The sequence below is a fragment of the Nothoprocta perdicaria genome, unplaced genomic scaffold (genome assembly GCF_003342845.1).
Source record: "Nothoprocta perdicaria isolate Ctin4 unplaced genomic scaffold, notPer1 scaffold_62, whole genome shotgun sequence".
NCBI lineage: Eukaryota > Metazoa > Chordata > Aves > Tinamiformes > Tinamidae > Nothoprocta > Nothoprocta perdicaria.
The window spans coordinates 2497195-2524667 of NW_020455888.1; the positions used below are offsets into that span (position 1 = coordinate 2497195).

Consider the following 27473-nt stretch of genomic DNA (forward strand, 5'->3'; position numbering starts at 1 on the left):
AGGAAAGGTTATTATAAGTGGTAAATTTCATTTTAGATTTATTTTAGCTTCAGAAAACACTTCATTAGTGGTTTCATATGACATTATCCCTTCTATATTGCATTCAAGTACAAACACACAAACGTATATAATCAGTACACAGAGAATTAAGTAGAGATCAGCACAAAAAGTCTCATTTGGTATAAACAGTGATATATTCGATATACATAGTAGCAGCTTTCAGCTACAGAAAGACAAAATGTTCCAGTTTTGTTTCCTATTCCTCATCACAAGGTCAGGAAAGCGCGTGCCGCGAGGGGGCACAGTTGAGTTGTGTTTCCTCAGCACAACAAGGGGAGCCATTGACTTGGGTCTTCACAGAGCTATGGGATTGTATCCCTGGGAGAGCACTGGACAGCAGGAATGCTGCCCCTCATTCCCATTCCCAGGCATCCTTCGTCATTGCACTAAGATTTCATGTATTGTTTAGCCAACTATCATAGTCTTTACCCAACGTTTTTTAAATTCCTAGGTGCTTATGCAGTGGCTTGCCCTGCAGCTGCGGTGTAAGAAAAATGCTCCAAAATATCCCAGGCAGTAAGATGATAAATACCAGCAGCATTGCTGTTCTTCATGCAAGAGACCTAACTTACCAGGTGACACCTTCTGAAGCCTGACAACTAAATATAACAGGAGAGAAACAAAATAAATACCCCCAAAATCCATCAAATCCATTTGATGCAGTAGCATAATAGTATATAGTAAATCATATCGAGATGCTGAACGACAAAGTAATATTTACTCTATTTTAAATAAAAATTTCTTCTGCCCAGGTAACCTGTAAAATAGAACTTATTGTCATTACCTCCTAGTGTGACATTGCCATGAAGAAACCTCCCTTGATAAATAAGCCGCAAAATATTTGGACTGCTGACCTGCTCCTCTTCCCAATCTGAAAAGAAATGAATTTTCACTGTTACACAGTAATAAAAACATCATTTATTATTTTTCTCACCTTTGCCTAGAAAAAAAACTAGAAGACGACTCTTCCACATTAAACACTAAGGAGAGCATATCCTGAAGCATATTCCTAAGGATCTATTCTTAAATTTATCATTTGATGTTGGGTTTTAACATATTACTTTAGGTTCTTCACATAAATGCTATTCACTTATTCACAAATAGCTTGCGATACTTGATGCTTACACAAGTCGGCCAAGAAATACTTTGTAAATACAAGTTGCTTCCTGTTTACATTCGGGCTCAATATCCACGTGGCTAATGAAGCCTCCTGGCCGGCCCAGTCATCTCTGGGAAACGTGACCCAGGAGCAGGGAAGGGACAGGGAGAGACAGGGCTGGAGGGCACCCTGAACAGGGCAGCCCCAGCTGCTGTGCAGAGGCTGAACAGAGAACTCAACAGAGGAGACATTTAATGACACTTTTGAGAAAACCCTTCCAGAATCATCTGTATATGCGGCAAAAAAAGTGATTTGGCAAAGGCAGGCAGTCATTTTCCTGTAAYGTGTTTCCTGCGTTTGAGCTGTTATAAATCATTTATAAACCTTAAAGATCATTTCCTACTCTTTTACCGTTCCTTGTCACAACGTGAACAATACATACACGCTTTGCTTTCAGAATAAATATCATAAACCTGTAAATGCTGAATTCCAGTTGGCTCTCTGGGAATACAGGATCCTCTGTTTCTTAGCTGAGCAGCTATGTGGTACCAGCTGCTCACAAACGCTCCCCTTTTGGGCTTTTGTAGTGCTCAGAGGCCACAATGAATATTCAGCGAGGGATCAGAGCAGACAAGAGGAACCAGCCGCTTTACCCAGAACATACAATTAACAGGCAGGCAGTGGCAACTGGCAGCACAAAAGGAGGAGGACTGAGAGGGAGAGAACGGGAGGCATTTAGAAGAGGGGGGGGAAAAAAGGGAAAAAACAAAAGAGGGGAAGAAAAGGAAAAAAAAAAACAAAACAAGAAACCAAAGCACGAAGCATCTGGTGAGGACAAGACAGCAGAGGAGGAGCGCAGCTGTGTCCTCGGGGTGAGGGAAGAAAGAGGAAATCCGTCCAAGGAAAGAGGAAAGCTGGATGTTTCCTCCTAGGTGTGAGGAAACCCTTATTTAACATGAGTTAACCCAGCAGAGGAGGGTGGCAGAGAGGCCTGGCTTAACCCTGCTCACATGCATCACGGGCAACACATTCCAGGATGTTTTGCCTTTTCTCCACAAGATTCTGACGGGTCAAAATAACAGCAACGAAAATCTTTTCATAGGGTTATTTGTGTTTTCCTCACCAGCAATAATATAACCCCCACCAGGATTGCTCAGGCCCGTGCTAGAGAGCACTCTCGCTCCGAGGCAAGCTAGCTGGCAAACAAATAAATGTTCATATGTCTACAGCCTATTCTGAAACAGCTTCTTCCTCAGTCTTTTTAGCTGACACTACCCTTCTCTGCTTGGAAATCAAATATTCATCAAGAAGATGTGGAGTGCTCCTTTGGGATACTAGATATTTGCACTGAGGCTCCCACAGCCAGTCTTTTCTTTTTCTTCAAAAAAGAGACTTTAAAGCCTGGCTTTCTTCCCAAATACAAACGCAGAATCTGGATCCTTCAGGTTTTTCCACAGCTTGGGAGGACTGGATGCGGGTAGGAACACATTCAGATAATAGATCCTGAACTAGCTCCCAAACACACAGCCGTGCTCCCGTTCTGGGGCTCTCCTGGTCATCCAGGAGACTCCATCCACTCCATCCACATCAGCTCCAYCAAAACTGATGACTCTGCTGAGGTCCTTTGCTACAGTGTAAAGGAGAGATGAATCGAGCTCCCATATGTTGATTTGCAACCATTTTCTGAGGTTATGATCGCTCATATTCTTCATCTGTTTTCCTAGGAAATCGCCTTTTTTATTATTATGATATACTTTCCTTCATTATTTAGTGCTAGTTAATAGTGATATATTAACTAAAGTCTATTACATAGATACATTATTTGATAGCCTAACTTAAGCCTAAAATGAGTCTGATGAAGTGTTGCTAACTAGATGTTCTGGTGCAAAAAATGAAAGCATAAAAAACATTTATTTTTTAGCCTGTATTACAAAACTATCAAGCATATAACCAGCTCCAATACAGGCTTCTCAAGCTGAAAACTTTCATTTTATTCAAGAACAGTCCTGAAAATGCAAACTGTTCTGTCACTACTAATTCAAATAAAGGTATAGGAAGAACATTGGGTCATGACAACCATGTCTTCTGCTCCCACTAAAGTACATACAGATGCTACACTAACCAGATAAAAATTAGAATAAAAAWGTTGCATATCTATATCAAATATTTAATAGGACTTGGAGCTCCTCCTTTCATTATATATTTTATTAAATATATAATGCTACAAGAAACCAACTCTCCCACAACCCTTTTTCTTCTAGTTTAAGGCCCACAGTACAGATTAGCAATGCAAAACGTTGTAGTTTGGATTATCATCCATTCTACTGCTTTGACAAAGGCACCACAGAAATATATGTTACAATGTTTTATTTTGTGTAAATAGTAGACCTTTTTAAGCAATGAACCAGTAAAGCAAATGAAGTCCTGTACCAGGAAGCATTTTTTTTTCTTCCCCATCATATGTAATGCTCTCTTTTAGCTATTTTCTCATGAAATCACAGTCAAGAAGAAGAGTAACACTTTTTTATGGAACTATTCACATACTTGAATACACATTTGAATTTTGAATTCCATTTTCCAGAGTTAATAGTCTTGCACAACAACAAATATATTCCTGTATATATCTCCTGTATCACATATATCTGTGTATATATCTCCTGTAAGATCCTCATCTTCCCTCTGTCTTTTAATGCCTCTTAAAGTGTTTTTCATATTTGCTTTTTCCCCCCAAATTTATCATTACTACAGATCCTTGCCAAGATATGACAGCAAGAAGTACTTGAAATTCAATTTCATTCCCGAGCCATGCCGTATTTTCCATAGTTTGTCCTCACACAAGAGTTTTGCTAACTCCTCTCGCATCCTACTAGAACCTCTCTCAAAATTGATCAACAACAGGGACAGAAGACTAGAGAAATAGTGTTTCTACACAAAATAAATGGTGCAAAATAAATAACAGGCTGCCCAGGGAGGTTGTGGAGTCTCCTTCTTTGGAGATCTTTAAAACCCGCTTGGATGCAGCCCTGTGCCACGTGCTCTAGGTGACCCTGCGTGAGCAGGGGGGTTGGACTCGATGACCTCTGAGGTCCCTTCCAACCTTGGGCATTCTATGATTCTATATTTAATTTGAATGTTGAAACCGGGTAAGTTAATGAGCACTTGAAGCTGAAGGCCAGGGAAGCTCCTCAGAGGGCAGGTGAGACCCGGGCGCAGCTACTCACCCATGGGCCAGTTGTCGTACACGTGCTTGGCRATATCCGCAGCAGAGTCATTGGGGGAAAAGAGGAACTCTTTCGTCTTGCCGCTTACCAAGATGAGGCGCAAATTTATCTGCGAAGAAAAGGCAATATTGGGAAAACAGACATAGAAGACTTAAGATAGAAGAGTCAAAGAGCACTGGTAGTGAATCTTCTTGAATGAATTTCAAGGCTCATGGGGGAAAAAGTCAAAAACAGACAGAAAACATCACATACAACAACAAAAGAAAACCCCATGGAAATCTGCATCTCTRCATTCTGAGTATCACTGAAAGCCCTAACGGTATAAAATAGGGCTTTTAAAACTCCCTCCAGTCTGGTATTTCCTACACTGATTTCATACTCAYTATCTCCTATAAAATGCCACGGAGCTAAATGGCACCCTGCCTAGGGGGSACCTACCACACATCTCCAAATCCATCTTCCCAACGCAAAATTTGGTTGCAAGTTGGCCTGTTGCTACAAGGAAAACAGTTATCTTCCCTACAGTTAAATATAATCACTTTAAAAAAAAAAATGTTTAATTTCTTTTATCTAATGAGCAGCAGCTTCAGCCATAATCTTCCCTTCTAACTGGAACTTACTGACTGCAATCCTTTTCCTATATAGCATTAAAATATTCTGCATAAGAGTTCATTATGACATCGCAAGAAAAAATAAATTTTGGCTCGTCAAGCAATGGCTAGTGGGGTTAAAAATTATGGGGGTAGCGGGCATTTAACAGTGAAAAGTCAGACTGCATGACTGCAAAAGTCATCTTAAGTTGCCAGAAAGTTCATTCTTGCTGGAATTTAGGATTTTTTTCTTTTCTMTATCAAATATAAAAGGAAAAAAAAAATCCTGACATTTGTGCCCAGCTTTCAGATTTCAGCAMGGATGAAGATGTCAGCACCTTAGGACCCAGCCTTGCTTCATTTATCCATCCCCTGTTCATGCCAGCAGCTTGCCAGATAGATCATCTGTTCCCTTCTAAACACTTTGGCTCCGATTCACACCTCCCATCTTTAACACCTAATGGAGGCATCTAAATTAGGATCTCCATCATCCTGCACACGCTATCCATGTTAGTGGAAAGAAGGATGCCCTCCAAAAAACATTCAGTCTTTATTTCAAGGTATAAGGGCAAATTTTTGCAAGGGCAAAAACGAGTTATCATAAGGTGGCAGCTTCCCCTCCCTGCCTCCCATTCAGCTCCTGTCAGAAAATAAAATCTCCACCATGAACACAGGCAGGAACACAAGTGGATGCTGTTTCTGGGGCAAAGCCCATGGCCAGTTTCACACTCTCACTGTCTGCACGTAACAAGGGAAAAACAAAATCCACAAATATCTTAAAGGGCAGAAACTGTGGGAGTGCTGTTTAATCAAAGGAGTTTTTCAGCCAATTCAAAATAAACCTGGTTAGAAGCATGAAGACTGCATTTCCTTCGCTATTTCTAGAATAATTAAGAATTACTTTCAAATCTTACCACGATTTAGGAGAAAAAAAAAAAAAGACTAAGTTCTACTACTACCGTTTATTCCAAAACCGAGCCTGCTCTGATGAATGAGAACCTTCAAGCCTAAATACAGCAGCGTCCAGACTTGCCCACTTGTTTTGCTTATATTATCTTYCAGTTGAAAGAGTTTTTAACCCCCAGAGCTGCCTCCCCCGGGGATTTACAGGGCACGCTCGCGGAGGCAGCTCTTCAGCAGGGCTACCCAGGACGAGCTCCTGGAGCCCTCGCAGCCCTCGAGAAGCTCTGCTTCACCCAGCCTGGTAGTTTGCAGTTGCATGTCTCCATTCCAAACACTTCTCTCCCCTCACAAGAGACGACTATTTCTCAAGCACACTGGCTGATGTCTCAGCAGATGCTTGCACACAAGTGATTTCCTTGCTCTCCTGGAAATATCCCCTTTGATTGCCTGCCAGCACTCCAGAGAGGCCACAACCACGCTGCCCAGGTAGCTCAGTGCTGGAGGGAACTTCTCCACTTMCATCATTTCTAGTTTTCGGCCTCCAAGCTCAATTGACATTTTGGCTTCAATGCCCTAAGGTGAACGGTTCTGTATTTCATCCTACTTACATTATGCCTTCAAGAGAAAGGAAGGAGTTTAGGTTGAGGTGGGCCAAACCTCACTTTGTCCCTCAGAAATACTTATAAGAGATCTCCCCCTTTGACTTCCTATGAAACCACCCACAAATATATCTGGATAACATTCCCTTCCCTCTAAGTGAACAGTACTTTTCCAGCTTCATGTGATCAACAAATTTGAGCAGTACAATCAGGTCCCCTTGTCATGAAATAACTCAGATGGAAGAGAGATTTGATGGTCCATAAGCAATTCCAATAATTCTCTCTCTCTCTGATCCACCTTCCCTCTTTCTCAATCTGTCCATAACCTCTGTTAGGTCCTTATATTCTCACAATACCTCTAATTTCTCTTATTTAACCAACATCTTATAATATGGCACCCGATTAAATGCTATGCTCATTTTCAGGTGAAACCATACAAATTTCTACTTAGAAAAAACAATTTTTTATCAAAAGCCTGTTTGCCATCATCCACCTTTCATAATGGCACATGTTATATTCTCTTCCATTTTCTCTATACCTCATTATCTTTAATTATCCTTTAAGCCTAAAGGCAACTCGCTGCAACACTGACATACTGCCAAAGAAAAACTAGGAGGTTTAGACTGCATCAAACAGTGTAGCACTGTGTTTGGGAACAGGATACCTGTTTAAAAATAAACATGCAAATCCCAAATATTCATCAGCGATGCTGCGGGATGCTTTAGTGGATAAAATGAGGAGCCTTCTTCACCACTTGCCTTCCTGCCTCTCCTTCCCTGCTCTCCATTTACTCCATCCCCCATGAACTCCTGATCCTCCACAGCTCAATTTTATGAAGGTTATCCCAAGATTTATTTTCAATTATTGGTGTATTTTATTTGTGGTGGGGATTACATATTTTGAGGAACAAAACACTTCCCTAGGCAATAAGCTTTTATGTCACCRAAGTGCCAGTATCTAGAATGGTCTGACTTGGAGCCTAGAATTGATGATAAAACAAGATAATAATAATAAAGAAGAAAATCATGGAGAAACAACTGAAACTAACTTGGCTTCCTGCAAATTTGATTAAGTCATAGTTCTGCAGTTAATATACAGTTAATGTAATTGTATAGTATAATATATAATATACAATTAAACAAAATCAATATCAGGAACAGGAAAAAGGCAGTGGGGGAGAATTAGTTCCTTCTCAATACAGACAAAACTTCAACACTGATGAGTTATCAAGTTACTGCTGAAGAGTCTCTCATTCTTGCTACCAAATATACAAGATGATACTTCAAGAAAAAAAAAATCAGTAATTTGACAAGTTAACAAAAAAGTATGTATAAAATGTTAGGTTATTTCATTAAAAAAAACCCTCAAATAGCAACAGAAGCCCAAAATAAACCCTTAAATCAGTGAAGCAGATGTTACATCAAATATAAGGAAACAGCTGCTCTAATGAGAGGTTAACTTTTTTTTTTATTTATAGTAGTGCATACCACTGACACATTTACTTTGCATGTTTGTCTGTTTTTTTTTTTTATATATATATATATATATATATATATATATATGCACACACAAATATTTCAGTTTGGACTTTAAGGAATCTTACCCGTCAGCTGCACATCATGCTTTCTCAAGGAATTTTAAGACAGGATTCCCAAACCTTGCCTTAAATTTCAAGTCTAATCCTGAAGCTCCCCTCCAGAGGATAAGCAGCGCTACTGGCTTATTACCACTATATTTCTTACTCTGTGAACCTAAGGGGTTAAGAATGCATTTTCAAGGAGAGGGTAGGAGATCTGGAAAATGGTTTTGGCAAAATACCATGGGTGGAAGTTGGCATATAAAATGAAAAGAGTAAATGTTAGAGGATGTGCATGTGCTTACTGGAGGAAAGAGCAGAAAACACAACCTTGCTTATGATTCTCAGTCTTCTTAGCCTTATATATTACAGGTTATATCATATTTCATAACTTAAAGTTGCAATAAAATTGCATCTTTACCCTTTACAGACCATATGCTTCCAGCTCTTACACACATTCTTGTAGAAGGAGCCTTGGTTCTGCTACATTTTTTGTGATTCACACGACCGTGACAAGTTTGCTCTTCCATGGGCCCAGAACAATGACTGCCCTGGTTTCCTTTCGTTTGTTTTGAGGTTTGGGGGTTGGTTTTTGTTTTGTTTTGCTTTTCCACAGGGCTGCCAAAGGGAATTCCAGGCTTTTGCTACAGCGAGCAGAGTAAGGATCACACACTTCCATTTCTGCACTGCAGCATGGGCTGGGTGGTTACCAACGARAAAGCAGAGCCAAATGTGATCTGTTGGAGCACGGCCACTGCGTGCAGTTGCATAATGGCATTTTCTGCTTGTGATGCCAAGCTGGCCTAACTCCTGGGCCTAACTCTTAACCTAACGTCTGGGCCCCTCCCTGCCAGCTTCACACTCACAGCTCCTGTAGCCATCCCAGCAGTCGCACCCCACACGCAATACAGAGCCGTAAGGTCACGCGCACTGTGAACGTCCCCTCCAAAATAACTACACATAAAAGACACTGGTAACACTTCCTGAGTAACTGCAACTTAAAAAAGGAAAAAAAAAAAAGAGTCATGTACAGGCAGTTGTGGAATAAGTTTCATTTTCTTTGGCATCAGCATATGCAGAGCTTTGTTTGCTCTGTGAAATCCCTTAGTATCGCAGTGCTTCTAATTTCAGGGCTGACTGGATGAGAGGTTACCTAAACACCAMGAAACAAGGGTGTTACAACCTGCAGAATATTTCTGAAAATTTAAACAACTTCACATCTATTCAAATAACCAAGTTATCTTGGTTATCAAGTGCTCCCATAGCAGCTTAAGACTCTTCTAAATTACATTAAGATGTAGAGGAAGAAGAATGTCATGATACACATGCTGTACAACCAAGTTTAAACTATTTCCTCTTCTTCARCTATTTTGAAGATTTAAAATTACATATACAACTTTTCTTCAAAATTCTTCAATACAGATTGAAGAAAAAATTTTCTAAAATCCAGTGCCAGCTTCCTAGTTCACATTCAAGAAATATGTATGTTCTTCTAAGATGCATCCACGTTTTGGAATGACTCTAGCCCAAACAGAAGCCTGCTCATCTCATACCTTRCAGCATCATGTAAAACACTAACTTAATGCCATCAGATTTACCTAAGAAGTTGAACAAATTCTCAATGACAATCTAAATGAAAAGGCAACACTAACACAGGCCAAATGAGTAGGAACCTATGAGGTTCTCAAGAGKTCCCTCTTAGGTAGACACCATCTCACCTCATGCAGTCCCTTCTTTAAGTATATGCAGCTGAACTTAAAGAATTTCAGTTTTGCAGTCACTGTAAGGCTGCTCCAGAACCCAACTGCTCTCTGGATTGGAACTTCCTTCTGACTCTCAGCATGAATTTATACATGGTCRAGTTATAGCTGTCAAGTTGAACCTGCCTTCTGCTTTAGCTACAGYAGCAGTTTTTCCCCTCCTGGGTGTTGATCCCTCTCTCCTGCATCTGCACTGCTGCCAGACATGGAAGCTCTCCACTAAAGTAAATAGGCAAAAGTTTCCTTTTTCACTAGATTGGCCCTTTGGTGAACACTGTGTTCAAAGGGCTGAACTCCAGGAATAGAGGTTGAAGGGACTGGGCTTGGTTCACCTAAAGGACAGGTGCTTGCTGGGCACCCATTAGCTGCCCTCCTGCAGCTAGGGGCAAGTTATGGAGAAGACAGGCTCTGCACCGAGCACATAGCAGGACACTGAGGTGCAATGCTCACAGTTGAAAGCAAATGGTTTTGAAGTAAGGGAGAAAAAATGGTCCTGCCCTGAGAACGGGGCAGGTCTCTCTCCCTGAAGGTTTTCTAAGCCCAACTTGCCAAGGCCTCGAGAAAGCAGGTCTGAACTCAAAGCCAGCCCTGCTTAAAAAAGGCCTGAAGTATCTGAAAAAGTATCTGCAGTTGACTACAAGTGCCTCGTATTTCTTACTCTGTAATTGTGCAATACTGTTCTCTAGCCAACCATCCCCATAAACTTTAAGACTTGCCTGACAAAGCGCCACATCTAGTCACCCATTATGTGTGGAGTGTTTTGATCTTAATAAAATTAATTTTGTTCCCATTAATCCAGTCCTCGAGACCACCCATACATCATCATGATCCTCTTCTGTACAGCTGGTGCCTCCTAATTTTTCACTGTCAACACATTTATCAGCATATTGACTTTGTTTATGCCAGGGATATAAATGAAAATATCCCAGACAGCTGATGCYCAAATTAAACCTCAATTCTACAGATCAGGACCTCCAGTCTGGCACTTCCATGTTCACCATTACGTCTTATCTTCTCTGATGAGTGATGTCTACAAACATCCCCCTTTCCAAGCTCATCCTTCACCATGTGACAACATGTTAGCTACCCACTGAAGCCCAGACAGATTTGTAATGTTTAGTCATTCCAAGGAAAATCACATAGGTTACCTAGATATCTAGAATTAGCTGGATAACTAWATTATCTAAGAAAATTATGTTCTATAAACTAACTTAAGTAAATATAAAGAAACAAAGGCACTAATTAAATCACTGGTGCTTGCCAACCTTTTCCAGCAACTCTAGGATGCTCTGAGTTACCAGGCTGCCTCATGAGAACAGGCACAATAGCTGCCATCCTTCATGTTACAGTCCCACTCCCTTGATGATTTAAGTTCTTTCGATGTCTTTCTAGTGCAGAAATCATCTAAACTGTACATACATCTCCTCAATATCCTAAGTGTGATGGTTATTTATCTCTTGATTCCAAAGTCTCTTTCCTGCATCCTTTCCCTCATTTAGCATCATGCTCTTTATACTAACCTAATACACTGAGCTTATTTGGCACTTGCCCCCTTGAAATCCAAGGCCTCTATAGACATCCCTTTGTTTATTCTTCCATATATCACGGGATCTATGATCACAGGTCACTTATGACCATCAGATCTAATTTCATTGTCCCCAAGCAGCTTCCCTAAGATTTTCAGAACTTTCCAGCAATTTAGCGAGGATGTCGCTAGGACCATAACGCTCCTTCCTACCCAAGGAACTAGCTGTTGAAGGGCCCAAGGTGTAGATTCATAAAGCAAGGAGAAAGCAGACGAGCAGTGCAAATTTGTAGCCCCATGACACAAGCAGTCTTAGGAGAATGAGAAAGCAGCTTGATTCCGGCCTCTGCTTCAAGGATCACTGAACATAAACTTCGGAATTATATCCCCAGACCTATTCTCACCAGATACTTTATGGAAAACACAAGTAATTATTAATTCTGCTGCTTCAACAATGATGTGGTGGCTCTCACAATCCCTTCACCTGGCTTTGGATGCAGAGGAGCTCTTTGCTACCTTCGCAATTACTTTATACCTATCATGAGTCTTCTTATCAGAGAGGAGACTGCTGCAGAACACATCAACACAGGCAGTTACATGCCAAAATAAAGCTCCAGTTTAATTGCCAACTAACTCCAGTTTAACTGCATAACTCACGCCAAGCTGCACCACTTGAGGCAGGAGGGCGAGTCAAACATGAAGCCATAAAAATATTCTAGTGTGTCCCATCGCCCCATCCACAATTCATGTGAACTTGCAGCCACTTCCATGACATACTCACTTTTAGATCATTATAAATTAACTTTTATGGACAACTGCTTCCTTCAAACAAGGAACAGCTCAGACAACTTTGCAGAGTTAATAGAAATCAGCAAATTTCAGAGACAAAATGGAAGCAAGAAAGAGAATAGTCAGAAATGATGCATTATCAAATCTTATTTAGAGGAGGAAAAGGCAAGATCCTGTGATGCCGTAACTGGGGAGCTGGGAGAGAGGCAGCTGTTGCCAGGGGAACCGGGATACTCAGCGCTCCCTCACACTCCATCCCCTCCCTCCCTCCGGTTCAAGGGATGCACAAGCAACRGCTCTGGATTTATCCATTATCCAAGTCCAGGGTTGTCTTTTAAGCACAAATATCTAGGAGAGGTTGTTCCTGAAATTAAATTCCTATGAATGCTATTATAAATAACCAATGACAGAATACAAGGCATTGCAGTAGACTATAAGTCGCTGTCTCAGGGCAGGTGGAGTTTGGGGTTCATTTCTTTTGGTCGGGAGGGCTTTTTGTAGGGAGAGGAGGGGGAGGGCTGTCAGCGGCAGAAATAACAAAAAAGCCTCAGACCAGATGAAGAATTTTAACTTAAAAATCGATTCTAGCAAGAGAGTCCAGATAGATGAACAAATATTCACTGAAAAACACCAGTTCCATCAGTGAAAGATTTTTCAATAATTTGATCAGACTGGAGACACAACAAATGCCAACCCAAGAATAATCCATTTCCCAGTATTCGGAGATAATAGAAGTGTTTCATTACCTGAAATAATTGAAGGACCCAAGCATCTCTCTTTCTCAATTTCACTGACAACGTCTACTGCATTCCAAGTTCACACCTTAATTATGAGATCGAGAATTCACCTGCCTCCCCCTGGCTGGTGGATGAAAATGAAACCACTCTTACAGAGAGCTTGAGCAGGAGACCTGCTCYCACCATGAGAGCCAAACTCAGGGCAGTTTCACCTGCCGCCCACAAGATTCAGGTGCACCAGCAGTTCTCAAATTTGTTTTCTCAGTCCTTCATAACAAGTTTTCAGGAAAGCAATGTACAAAACAACCCACAAATATTAGTACCAGTCAGATACAAGTCCTCTTTCCTCAACTTGGTATGAATATTGTTTCGAATTTGTTCTGAATATTGCGTTGCAAAAACAGTTCTTATTTTCAACCTTTTATATAGATTTATSGGTAAAGGCCAGCTAGGTAATATGCAAGCTTCCTGCTGTTAAAAGTCCTTCCAAATAATTATACCAGAATAAAAACTTGTTCATTTTACACATAATTAGGGTTATGACAGAATTGTCCAAGTCCCATCATAATCTTAATGCATAAATTAAAAGGTACAGAAAAATACCATTTGGAAGTGGATTATAATACAAATGAGTATAAAACACAGGCACGCAGAATTAACCACATGCCTCCCAACTTTTCTCTTTTCCAAGTTCATCCTGTCAGCCTTGTGTTGCAGTGGGTATATTTTTCCCTTTAGATAATGCTCTAAAATCCAAACCAGAAAAACTGATACATACAGAATGACACGCTATTTCAGTAGAGATCACTTGGGCTATCAGCATACCACACTGAACCACTAAAATGTCATTTTAGAACAGAAAAGCAGAAATAAAAGTAAAATTGCATCAATAGCAATGCATATGTGAAAAGTTTGTCCTCAGGGACTRAAGGGATTAGCTCTAAGTGTCACAGTTGGGTGTCTCAAACTCCAGTGTCCTGAGACTTCTGATAGCAGAAGCAACTCCCACTGGAACAGGAGCGGGAATATCCCCATTCTCAAAGGACACTGTGGGGACTCCCATCTTCTGCACGTGGAATGGGAGGTGAAGAGGCACCAAACAGGCTTCTACCTTCCTTGACATGCAAACACTTCTGGTTTTCTTTCCAAAATCAGAAAGGAGAGAGAGAAAGAGGCGTCTGTTTCTATTCTGTGAGTCTTCGCCTCCCTAAAAATACCTCGTAGTGACACCATTCTTGCATCCCACCATTTCACTGCAGACTTTTAAAGAGAAATGAGCGGCGTGCTACCCTCCGCAGCCCAATCCTGGCACGTCCTGTCCTCTCTGTGGCTGCCACGGGCTTAGCCCATCACTCGCTTTCACCCCCACGTCAGCTGGTATCAGAAGTCTAGCAGTTCACTACACAAACATGATTAATGGCAATGCCAGACACTTTCTTAAATTTTGATTCAATTCTGATACAMCTCAACATTGGATCTGATTTATCCTAATTACAGGGCATTTACATACTATTTTAAAATTATTATTTAAGATCGTTCCACCTCTTTTTTAATAGGAAAAGCACAGGAGTATCAGGTTTGTGAACGCATAGTMAGATGCCAAACATATCTGAACATGAACTACTACTGCTGATAAAGAAATACAATTGCAAGGAACTGGCTCTTCAGAGARCTGCTCATCCCAGCACATGGGAGCAGCCTGAGAGCCTTCAGCCAGTCTTATTCCTCAGTCCATTCTTTTCTCCCTATCCTTAGCTTTGTGAATGACAACTTCTTTAATCATCATCTCTAAAATTTCCAGATGCAGCTGGTTCTATGATTACAAAGAAAAAAGAAAAATTATTGACAGGCCAGGGAGAGAATACTCTGGGTACACTATGAGAAAACAGAGGCAGACATCTGAGCTTCCTGATGAGAGATGAAAATTGGAAGAAACRCACAGCAAAACTTGGACATATCAGAACTTTATAACCAGAATAACTCTGTGATCCTACAGATAGAGCTGAAAGGAATCCTTCAGTTCTAGGCTATATGAAAACAAATGCTGACTTCAATTCAAACATAAGTGAAGCTCAGCAGGAAAAAAACCCCAAATATTAAAGAAAGTAAGAAATGCAACATATCAAGATTCACTATTATTTGGAAGCAATCCAAAAATGCAACTGTAAGGAAATAGATTATTTTATTGGGACTGAAATGTCTACTCAGTTCCTTGCAAGAGCAGGAAGATCCCTATCATGACAGTTTTCCTCAAAAATAAATTAATCTTTATGTAAAGCCTATTAGTTTGTCACTGTTTGGATGCCCAAGACGGGGAAGTGACAAAAAAAGTACAAAAATAATGTGATCTGGAGCAGAAAAAAAAAAATTGGAAGACTGAAGAAGCATTCTTAATTCCCTTTTGATTTCTATTTTAGGTAATTCCTATTGCATGGTTTTCATGAAAGTTACTGTAGAATACATAAAAATACTAACACTGGAATCAACATAGAGATTACTAGCTGACACTAATAATACCTGCTATTTAAATCAGACACTGCTGGTAAAATTCTAGGCAAAAACCACTGTTATTCCCTAACAGAGAGAAATAAAGAGTAATTTGTTTCCCATCAAGTCCAGTCCAGCACCATTCCCCCTTCTAAGTCATTAAACACAACACTACAAGAAGAGAAGATTTGCAGTAGCAACATCCCAGGAGAAATGCCCACAAGTGGRGCTACGTTTGGCACTCCCCACACTCAAGTCATTTCAGGACAACGCTAACAAGTCTTTCACCTTGAGAGCCTGTCTCTTGGTCTCTATTCAGCTGCTAAATTTTTCAAACTGAGAGAGCAAGTATCAAAAATAAAATGGAAAAAAGTCTCCAATATTCTTAAAAACAGACGAAAAAAGGCATGCAGGTGCACCTTGAAGGAGAGAGATATTTCAGTTCACTTGGGGTGGAAATACCATAAAATTAATTTTTTATCGTCAGCTACTGATTCTGACTTTCTCTGGGTTTACTGTGTATCACGGCAGGCAGCCAAAATTTTGCCATTCCCAAGCACTTTCTAAATCACTGAGCTGTGGTAATTGAAGGTAAGAGACAGGACGGTGGGTATTTTTATCTCTGATGCAAAAGATGGTTTAAATTTTAATCAGAACGTGTGTTTTAATGACCCTAGGCCCCGTCGACTCCAGCGCAAGCAGCTCTGATAGGAATGAGAGCATAACCCTTTCTAATTGTTTTCTTCCTAAAATAGCCCAGAGTAAACACTGACTCGTGTGATAAGAGATCAAGGATGGCCATGCTGATGCCAATTTATTCGGTATAAAACTCCTCAAGAGCCAACAGCTCAACCTTGACCTATGCCTGTACTTCCACAATTGGGCAATGAGCATTCTTTACCATCAGATATTTTCCTCAACAAGTTCAACAAAATACAAAACATTTATTTACCTAAAACTTCGGTGTTTTCACTCTGTTTAAACATGACGGTTCAAACTCATCCGCAAGCTAATCCTGCTGAAGTCAATTGAGTGGAGTTAATGAAATGATATCCCACACAAGGTTTAATCCCGTTATTTGCTGTGCGCTGCATTCGCTGCTGAATACTAAAAAGCACAGAGCTCATCCAACCTTCTGCTACTGCTRCCTCATGCAAGCAGGTGCCCAAGCCCTCCCATTCAGGCTGGGACCTCATAGTAGCTCTCATTCTATTTCCATCATGAAAAGCACCAACTACTCCAGACTATCTATTAGTGACTAAAACAGTTAAAATCCCCCTCTTGCAATTGTAAAGGAAATATTAATCCACAGCTCTCAGAACTGAACATTTTCAGTCCCCACAAGACTCTCCTGTTTGCTGTTAGGAGGGAAGGTTTGCTTTTTCTTCACTATCAAATTAATATTCAATTCGGACAGCTACAAAGATTTAGCAACTTTGCTGGAAAATAACTCTCATTTACAATGAACAGCCTTCAACAAAAAGCAGCTTAAAAATATTGAGAAACTCCCATACTTTTCATTAAGGAAAAAAAATGTACTATCTCTGTAATTGCTATCGCGGCATTACAAATGTTGCTGCGACCATAGTTCTGTAGAAAAGAGTTCAAGAATAGAATTTAGCAAACCCTGTGCTGTGCTGGCAGAGAGCACCCTTTAGCAATAATCTTTCAGGAAAAAAACTAAAAATGTATGTACACGCGACAGTCCTCTGTACTCATCCTGACATCCAAGCACTTTCTAGGTATCAGACACCCTATTTTCCAGCTGTTTACTAAGTTGCAATTATGACACGATAGCAGCATTGTAGACAAACTCTTTTTAATCAATATTGAAGCGTACATACACAAGTTAGTATTGCAAACACAAGGAACAGCTGCATAAGAGGAGAAAGAAAGTCCACGTAGTTAAAACTATTCCATTCTTCTCACTACATATAGAAGACAAATGGTTACACAAAGCTGAAAGGAGGATCTAGCATTTAAAACAGAAAAGTGTGTTTGCTGGACAAAAGAGCYATCAAGAAAACTATTGTCTTAAGCTACCCATGACTTGGGCAACTCTTCAGCTGAGAAGTCAATTTGCATCAACCTTTGGCTACTGATMCTGTCACTCAGTGGTGCCAGAGACGACTACGGCATCATCTGCTCTTTCATGTTAAAATTCTCACTCATTTAGGAGTTTGCCAAGAATGCTAACGAATTCCGATGTGCTTGTAACTGTATTTCATTGATTACTTCAGCAGCAAAGGCTTTTTACTTAAAATAAACAGCCTATCAAATTCTACAAAGTAAATGTTAAGTGATCACCGTGCCGGGGCTTATACTACAAGCCAAGGCTCTGAGGAGATGGATAAGTGGACATTGGGCCAGACACTACTTAGAATCTAAATATCACCAGGATACAAGAAAGTTAATGTCATCATCTTTGAAATAACTTCCTAAACTATCAGTTAACTGACAAGCAAGTATCATGAGGACAGTTCACTTCTGAACTAGTCTAAATTATCCTACCTTACATTTACAATTAACTAATTTGCCATATCAACCATACAGATATTTATGCCAGGGACACTATGAACCAGAATAAAACCCCTGTACTAAGTTCCTCTCTCAATCTGCAGACCTCTCACAGAAGTATCAATTAAATATACRCAACAGTTACAGCCTAAATAAAAGCTTACTCAAGCTACCTCTAAGATGAAAGGTTTGAAACATTTCAATTAGCAAAGATCAGAGCCTATCCTTATTAAGCCTCAACAAGTGCTCGCTTCAACTCCACGTACAGCACCAGAGCTACAACACTGACAGTAAGCAAAACTTCTCCCTTTATCAAACCCAAGGTATTTAGGACTTTTCCAATATACGCGTCAAAGGCAGGATTAAGAAGTGTCATTAGCTTTTYGTGCAAGTCCTGAGCCAGCTGATGATGCTGCCTTCCTCCCCAAGTGCGTCAGTGAAATCATCGGGGGCTGTTTGCGCTGCGAAGAGGAGACCATTATTGTGATTACCTGCTGCAAACTCTCAAACCACAAAAGCCCCAGCGACACCTTCCTAAAGCGGCGCAGCAAAGACAGCAACATCCGCTCAGCAGCTGAGGCCTCAAGTGCTCATGCCCATCCAAAGTGTTGCAGCAGAGAGGATGTCCTATTTTCCATAAGCTTTTTATTTAAATGGAGAGAGAATGGAGTTTATCCACAATGAACTAAAATCCTACATTAAGTACTCACTTTACAAACATTTATACTAGACATTTAAAACTATTCAAACATTTAAACTATTTATATAGTTTTTTATAGACTATTATCCTAGAATATGTAAGAGAAAAGTGTAAGAACAGCTGCCATCCAAACCACTCAATATCAGAACAAGAGTAACCTCCATAAATATATATTATTAAAAAAAAATCAATGCAAGAAAAGGGCAAACTAGTCTGAAACTTCAAAAGAGAGATGAAGCACAAGTGCATGTAAGAAAATAAATTCAGTAGTGAAATGACTAGTGTTAAAAAAGGCATTAAAGTATTAACTGAAATATACAGTCAATATGACCACATCATAATGAAAAATAATTCACATTCAATATCTCCATTATAAACAGTATGAGTGGAACTCAACTTTTTATTATAGCATGATTCTACATACAATAGAATACATAAAATAATAATTTGCTGTTTTATAAACATTAAAAAAAAATGAGGCAATATTTACTCTTTCATCCTGTATACCTGTCAGCTCACAAGCTTCAATTTTTCTTGGAGATAAATTTCTGATATGGTTCCTCTGGAACTCCAATATCATTGTCATTTATCAAGTGATATCTCTACTCTGTCCTTCATTAAAACCTCTGCTAAAAAAAAAAAAAATGTAGCCAAGAGCCAGTAAATGTTCTCACAGTATCAGACCCTTCAGAGTTATTAACTACTCCCTCCTCTGCCTCAGTATGAAAGCTTGGAGATGGRTCTCAGCTTGGAGATGGGTCTCTGCACAGGCCACTTCAATGAGTGGCAAAACTGTCCTGGGCAATCAGAGATTACACTAGAGTGCAAGAATCTTGCTGTCAACCCAACTAAGCCACCCAAATTTGAGGAAAATTTCCACAAATTTTGACTTCTCTAGGTCTAAGCTGTAAAGTAGAATTTATGTCATTTGTGCCATAGGGCTGAAAGCGACAAAACAGGGACTGGACTGGCAAGGAAACCGTTCAGAATTTTTCTTGCCCTCTCTGATTAAAGCAGAGGAATATGAAATACTAAAGAACAACTCAAGCAGGCAGGCCCTTATTTTGACATGATCATATGTTGGGCACCTCAGAAAAGTTTAAAGCTTTCACAGCTGAGCCTCAGTCCCACAACACCGTAAGTTCAAGAGCTTTCCCTCACTTCAACAACTGCTTTTTGCTTTAAGGCTCCAAATTTGTGACAAGAACTGAATTATATCATTTGCCTCAGCACCACAAACCATCCCACAGACTTATCTCACAAAGACTTTATGCTTTTTTAAAAAAATAAATCTGACAATTCATTTGCCTCATTGTTCAAGGACAGCTTATGTATTTGTCAATTCCTAAAGCACTTCCAATCCTTCTTCTCATTTCAAATGAGGGATTAAACACATTTTTCATGTCCCAAACCTTATAATTCTGGATATGCCCCATCTGAAGTTGATTCCATTTAATCAAGAGAATTGATTAGTATTTGCACCCTTGCCTACAATTGAATTTATTTCTCCTTATATTTAGGGAGTGTAACAACTTATAGCTACCCACAACACATTTTCCAAGTTAAAGTTTAATGGTGAACATCATTCACAACATGATATTTCCTTTTATAGATGAAGTTGAAATCAAATACAACTGCACTAAAATGCACGGGGATTTTGAGAGAATATAACTTTAATCTTTCTCTAATTATGAGAATCAATACCACAAAGAAGAAAAAAAATGAAAAGAAAAAGCACATTTATTCAGAACTCTGCAGACGGCAGCACAAAACCAAATGTCTCTTGCCTGTTAATTACTTCTTTTGTGGTTGGGAAACAGCAGCTCTGCAGAAGAATGGTACTTGTGGTGAGCTCAGTGAGCAGAAGAGCATAAATCAAGAAGGGATTTCACCCTGTTTGTCTGCTTCATGAGCTGCATTTGCAGACACTTCTCAGTTAAAGACTTCCAAAGTTCCCAAATGAGGGGGCAGTGGTAATTAATACTCCCTTGTTATTAGATGGGCTGTTTTATCATGGAAGGAAGTGTAACTGACATTGCAAGCCACAAAGAAGACCAAGTCACAGCGATGAGGAGCTTTATGGTCCTGGTTTGCGGGGTATTTTTGCTTCTTTGCAGAGGATGGTGGTGCTAGAAGGTACTAGCTGTGTTTTGGGGGTCAGTTTCCAAACAGACACAGATTCAGTAGACATAGATTCAGGAGAGGATTAAGCCCAACCCTCTGCAACTAGGCATCATATCCAGCTTTCTTCTGGGATTTTGAGTTGCAGCTCCCCAGACTGCTGTTTATGCTGTCTCCCAACAGGCTGAAGACAAACAGCTTTTCCTGATGTGCTGCCACTACCGCTTCCTGAATAAGTATTACAAGGAAAACAAAAATATTCATCAGGACTAACACATGACTGGACTTCCTTCCATTCTCGCCGACCTCCACAAAAACACACGTGCACTTTCATATGACTTTCTCCTGCACAGAAGCCAGCACAGACAGAAAGCAGCATCCTATAAGGTAAATGGTGAGATTAGCAGCTGGAAAAATAGGTCCAGACCAATAAATCAAAGGCATGGCCTCATTATAGAAGAATTAACTCCAGTCCTGAGAGCAGAGCCCTGCTTGTGCGCACTTTCCATGCATTTAGTCAGACATTTTCCCTAGAATATGGGTATGAAAGTACCACTCTGTAACTACAAGCTCTTAGTTCAAACTCAAAAAGCATTTTTCAACAGTGTTCCCTACCAGCCAGTGCTCATTACACAGAGAATAAACCCACTGAATCATCAGCTTKCAGAATTAAGAAATTATCCTTTGATATGTATTAAGCACTAACCAAACCAGGACATTTATGTAGCCAAAGATCTTACAACTTCTGATCAGAAGTGTATACAGCGAGCAACTTCAATTTATTCCAATGGTATTTCAAGAATTTTAATAGACTTTTATGATATTAAGATTAATTTGCCCTACCACACACATTTTATTACTAATCAAAATGTTTGTTACCTTCGCACACATTCAAGCATGACAGTGAAACAAAATACAGAAAAGATGCTTAATTTCACGAAAAAACAGACTTCCTTTTCAGTAAAAGCAAACATTAAGTATTCACAAACTCTAAATAATTACTGTCGTTCTGCAGATTAGATCTTTCTTATGTATAATAAAGGTTTGGCTGGGCTACTATTATTACAGTTATTTTCTTCAAGAACAACTGAAATAAGATTGCAGCATTTGGGTTTAAAATTGCAGGTTGCACATCCACCTAAGTCACGTCCAGAAAAAAAGACGACACATTTTTAGAGAGAGACAGACCCAAAACACTGCTCTAGGAACACATACACTGTTAGAAGGAAGGTTATGGGTAACCAAGTTTTTCTACCATTTCATCAACCTGTCACTGACGGTGCTGAAAAACCCGGTATTTCCACCTCTGACGTTGAAATTTGCTACAATAGATCTCCCTGAAGACAGGACTTGTTTTCTCTCTCTACAAGCAGGAACAAGAATGAAATTACCACTTCTGAGAGCAGGGGAGAGAGTTAAAAAAGGAGAAGCACTTTCAYGATTTTTCAAGATGTGACTTCTTTAATATATAAAGTTTTAGGTGAATTTATCAACATGACTGGAACTTGAGTTCCAGCGGTAAGGACTGAAAGCTACAGCACGTGCCCAACATGTAATGATTACAGATAGACAGCCACGTTCTTGTTTCCAAGAGGAAAAATCATTTGTTTACATTATTTTGACATCCACACTAAGAAATATTTAATACAGTCTGGGCCATCCCAGAAGAGTCAGTTCACAAAGAGAAGCTTCACAACAAGTTWTGCTTTGTGGCAGTCATTTTTAGCTGGCCACTTGCTTAATCCATTAGCAAACACTGCTGTCTGCAAAGAAGGTTGCTTTCCTACTAGAGTTCACGCTGAACTAAAACTACATGAAGTAGTAAATATAGCTGAATAAACAGCAGTAATACAGATATGTGTATAACTCACTGAGCCCTACTTAGCCCTTCTCTCCGAAATTGCCAGTGCAACAAGCCTCTGAAGTTCCTTCTCTAAAGTTCCTGTCTCTAACGTTTCTTCCTATTTTAATCTGTCCTGACTTAGTAGAGGTTTCAAGAATGAGCTCTGATCAAGCGAATCAAGCAATGAAATGGCCAATAGGAAAGATATTGCTGTGAATTCAAAACTTTTTAAAGTTTTAAAGTTTTGAATTTTAAAGTTTTAAAGTTTTTTGGGTTTTTTTTTTTGCCATCTGATACTGCATGCCTTGCACAATTCCCTGTGAATATACAGAGACAAAAAGATCCCTATACATTCTGTGGTTTCCTATACCCTCAACTTCTGCTTTTCTAGGTACGCAAGTTCTCACTCCTTGGGGAAAACAGCATAAATCACTGGAAAACACTTATTACATCATCCTGCACATTTGACTGAGTTGTCAGGARGCCAGTAGCCAGTTTATGTCAGAAAGGTGAACAAGAGCTGCTAATAAAACATCCTGATGACTCTGCTTAACCCCAGTGTCTGTATTGCTGTGGTTCTGGTTGCTCTCCCCACCTCTTGTGACCCTTTCAGCTTCCTATCAATTTTCGTAGTTATTTTCTTACATCTTCCTCTTTCAACAGTATTTCTATGGCTCCCTTACCGACACACAGCCCTAGGTGACTCATTTGTTCTCGTACMTTTATCTGTCATTGTACAAGGAACCACTTTCCTTCAATTCACAACCCAAATATCTCACAATTCATTTGAGCAGCAGGCAACTTGGTCTCAACACAATCAAAAATTACACTCATTTTCCTTCTAAACTCTGCTCTCCATTTTTTCCACAGCTGTAAGCAGCTGCTAGTCATGATTTTCATCATTCACATTCACTTCATAGTTTTCTGATTGCCTTTTTTTTTTTTTCTTTAAATCCTTTCTAAACACAGACATCACTTGCCCCTTCCTTGCTCATTTGTATCACTACATTACTTTAAAATCTGTGTCTAACACAGTTATCTTCAACTAGAATAAAGACACAGTCCCTTGTAACTCAAGGAGGGAAAGGAAACCTAAACACTCTACAGACGAACCACAAAGAACAGCTTATCATTGTAGTGGCCCCTGCTCTTACAGCATCTCTCCTGTTCATTGTCACAAGGTTTTGCAAACWCCCCAGGGAAGAGCTCAGAAGGAAAACACAAGTGGAAAACGACAGTTTTGCAGTTGGCTTACACAATGTTCCTCCTGAACACAATTGGCAGCATGGGAGAAAGATCAAAAGGCATTTATTGAATCGAGTGCACCTGCAGGAGCAGCTGCCATCAAAAGCCATCACCCACACTCCCCAAATACATAAAGGAATCTATAGAAGACAGTGAATGGATGTATAGAGAATCCTAGTCTTACATCTTTTCAGATGCTTCTGGAAGCACACAAAAGAGGCCAGAGAAAGGGGTGCTGCAGTAATTGGAAAATGTGAGTAGCCTGGAGAGCTGCAGCGTGAGGACAAGCTCAGAGTGCAGATGTCCGAGCTGCTGTCCAAGTATTTCTGGCTCTTCTTTCCCAGGGATCCCTCACTCAGGTGTTTCAGGCAGGCTCATTCCAGCACAGCCCCAGAGCACAAGCCCAAACAACAACCCATAAGGGCCAYGTAACCAAAACAGAGGCTAAGGGGATGGCTTGAGGCCAAGATGTGCTCGCTGACCACGAGCTCCAGCTACCTGCTGCTGATCATCCAGCGAGATGGGTCAGAGGGCCAGGCTGAGCTTTTAGCTGGTAGAGGGGACAGGGCTTTTGTGGGGCCACTGAGGCAGGTTGCTCCCTTGGGAGAGCGTTGGCGGGCAGCCCAGGCACAACTGAGCAGAGTGACACGCTGGGAACTGCCATGAGGGCTGGCAGGGGAATGGAGTTGGTACCATCACCAAAGAGCGCAGAACATCTGCATGTCACCTGCAACGAAGACACTGTACACAAGCAAGGTAGAAAAATCAATGCTACAGCATCCCCAGGGATTACTTCAAGCCCACTATTACCTCAAAACTCTAATTTACAACCACCTCTGGTCCCAAATCTGCAGCCAATAAGGTATTATCTAACTTACAGGGTAGTTAGAAGGCTGCTTTTCAGTGAATAGTGGATACAGATGAAAGATTTAGCAGKAAATTCTCTTTTCTCTTGAAGACTTACAGGTTCAAAAGACAACAGAAGAGGAAGAACAGAAGTTTTACTTCTTTGTTAGCCAGCAACAAGTTGCTGTTAGTACAAGAAATTAGTAGGAAATCACACTTAATGAAACAAAATTGCATTTACATCTCAAAAAAGCAAGACAAGGCTTGAGTTAGCAACAGCGCAATCCCCATCATTATCTCCAAAACAAGAAGAAAGTCTCTCTCCCACCAGATGTTTGTCTTCATGAGGCCTGAATTAAAACCGCCTCTTCCACAGCTGGAACAGGGATTTTAGGGCTCTTAAAACATGAAGCAGGGTAAGGAAGACAGGTTTATCAGAATGCTTTCAATTATTAGCAATATGAAACAAAGTTAAAAAAAATTCATTTTATTCTTAATCGTCTTGCAGTACAGATATTGAAATGYAAATTTAACAATCCTCTGGATCTGTTTAGAAAAAAAATACATATTTCACAGAATAAATAAGTGTTCAGCAAACCATTTGGCCTTGGGGGGGGTTTGGGAGTAGGGGGGTGGTTTTTTGTTTGTTTTGAGCATTATTTCCTCCTGTAACTCCTCAAATTACTAAATGGCCATTTTCTAAGTTTGCAACKTGCATGAGCTTTCTTCTTCATGGCTACTGGCTTTAAATACAAGCTATGCAGAAACATCTGAAACCTATAGAACCCTTTCCATCAAGGAAGATCACCYTGTGAAGCTTCACTTTTCTAGAATATTATCCAAGTTATTTCATTCAGTTTAACACTTTACAGTTGATTTCTATAACATTTTATGTTATTGTTTTATTTCCTGTATTGTAGGTTTTTTGCTTTGAGCAATAAGCATTGGTAATTTCATTCTGCAAGTCTGAAAGGATGAAAAGAAGCCACCAGTTATAAATGGTCCTTCATATTTCCTTGATAAATACTATGTGTTTTTCCTCAAAATCTTTTTTTTCCTCCACTCGTTACATGTTTATACTTAGTTGTAGATCARCGATCAAAGCTAAAGGGACACAAAGAAGCAGTTATAAACTGAAGAACTAAATGATCTAAAATACTCCCTGGGAGTTTTACACCCCACTGCAGGGATGATACTGCTTGAGATACACGCAGAGGCAAATATCAAGCATTTATTGGGACACTGTGAGCAGCAGAGGTTCCAAGTTCCTGACTCTGCAGTTTTAAACTAACAATATTGGTCATGTTTTATCACAACTCAGAACGATAATTTTCAGTAAACCTAAACCGGAAAAATCCAGTAGAAAAGCTATTCAAATAAAAGCATATTTTTTATAGAGAAACAGCAAAATGCAGTGATAGCCTGGATGCCAAGTGGAGCTGTGCAGGGCAGCACCCAAGAGCAAAGCTCGAGACAGGCGCCCGTCCMGCTGGGGACGGCAACACGACCTGATGCCCCTTCCTCCTCCGCACCAAAAAGCAAGCAGCAAAATTCTGTTCCCAAAGAAGCTCTTCCACCTTCTGGAAAATTGCTATCAAAATCYACCAGGATGCACATTTCAAGATGTGAAAACCTCTCCTTAAAAGACCTATTTATTTTCAGAAGCTCATTGAAAATAATGTGTCATTTTAGAAAACAATTTCAAAACAAATTACACCATCTTTTTTGCACCTTTAAGTATCATCTTAGCAAAATGTAGTTCAAAAAGTATATTTTGATGGCATCTACTTATTTCTTGTCTTTCCATTTTTTTTATTAATCTGAATGCTTAAGAAGTTTAAAAAAACAACAAAAATGCAGATTAAACACAGTAACAGTATTTACAATACACGGCTCAATATATATGTAAGAAAAAAACTGAATTTTTGAGCAAAAAGACAAAAGCGAGAACAYATCCCTGTATATAAATTTTAAGTTTTTTTTTTTCTGGAAAGAATAACAAAAAAAGTCTTATCAACCACCTCTCCCCAAAATTTCACATGCAAGACAGAAGTCTTCCCCGCTTTGGCCCTATTTGAATTACATTTTTTATACCTCTGTTTATATATATATATATATATATATAATGTATATATATATATACACACACACACTTTAAACTGAACTATCTTCCTATTTCTAAGTGTCTCTTAGCAAAAAAAAATCCCTCTCCTTCTACTATATAAATAAGATAGATAATGTTTTTGGCATTTCATCTGTGCCAATTTTTCAACAGGAATCTACACAAGCAAAAGCTTTTCATCTGTAGACAACTCTGAAAAGGGCAAATACACTAATGAGGAGAAATCAGGAAGAAAGAATGCCAAGTTATTTTGAAAAAAACGCTCATAAATAGCTCTTCATATTCCTATGCACACACAAATTCACTATTTGCTATGAATTTCAAATTTTATTATTTATACACTTATTTCTAACTCACAAGTTTCATTAAATAAAAATTATAATAATATATCACTAATAAAACTTTATGTTGCTCATCTAAGTACTAGTATTATACTACAGGAAAAGGCTCAGTATCCTTCATATTGCATATTACATGCTGTAACTAAAGTAGAAAATTAAAGAATTAGAAACAAACAAAAACATTTTTTCTGGGAATTTCTCAATGGTCCTCTGATTTCCCCCCCCCACACACAAAGCAGTACAAATAGGGAGAAAGATAGTCTGATAATTACTGTATGAGGCATGTGAGAAGGCACAACCAAGCACTATTTTAACCATGTAAATATTTCATCCAAAAAAGTAAAAATGTATAAAATACTGTGTCACAAAAGTATAAAAATGAAATAAATTTC

The 27473-nt window shown here is 39.5% G+C and overlaps 1 protein-coding gene across 1 annotated transcript in view; it reads right to left on the reverse strand.

The window, feature by feature from the left end:
• The window catches only part of UBL3 (ubiquitin like 3), a 52143-nt gene that overhangs the window by 4962 nt on the left and 19708 nt on the right, over positions 1-27473 (reverse strand). Inside the window, exons 2-3 of the mRNA XM_026049833.1 lie at positions 4381-4489; positions 845-931 (exon numbers count right to left, since the gene is read on the reverse strand). Of these exons, the coding sequence (XP_025905618.1) occupies positions 845-931; positions 4381-4489 (196 nt within the window). The remainder of the gene's footprint in view (positions 1-844; positions 932-4380; positions 4490-27473) is intronic.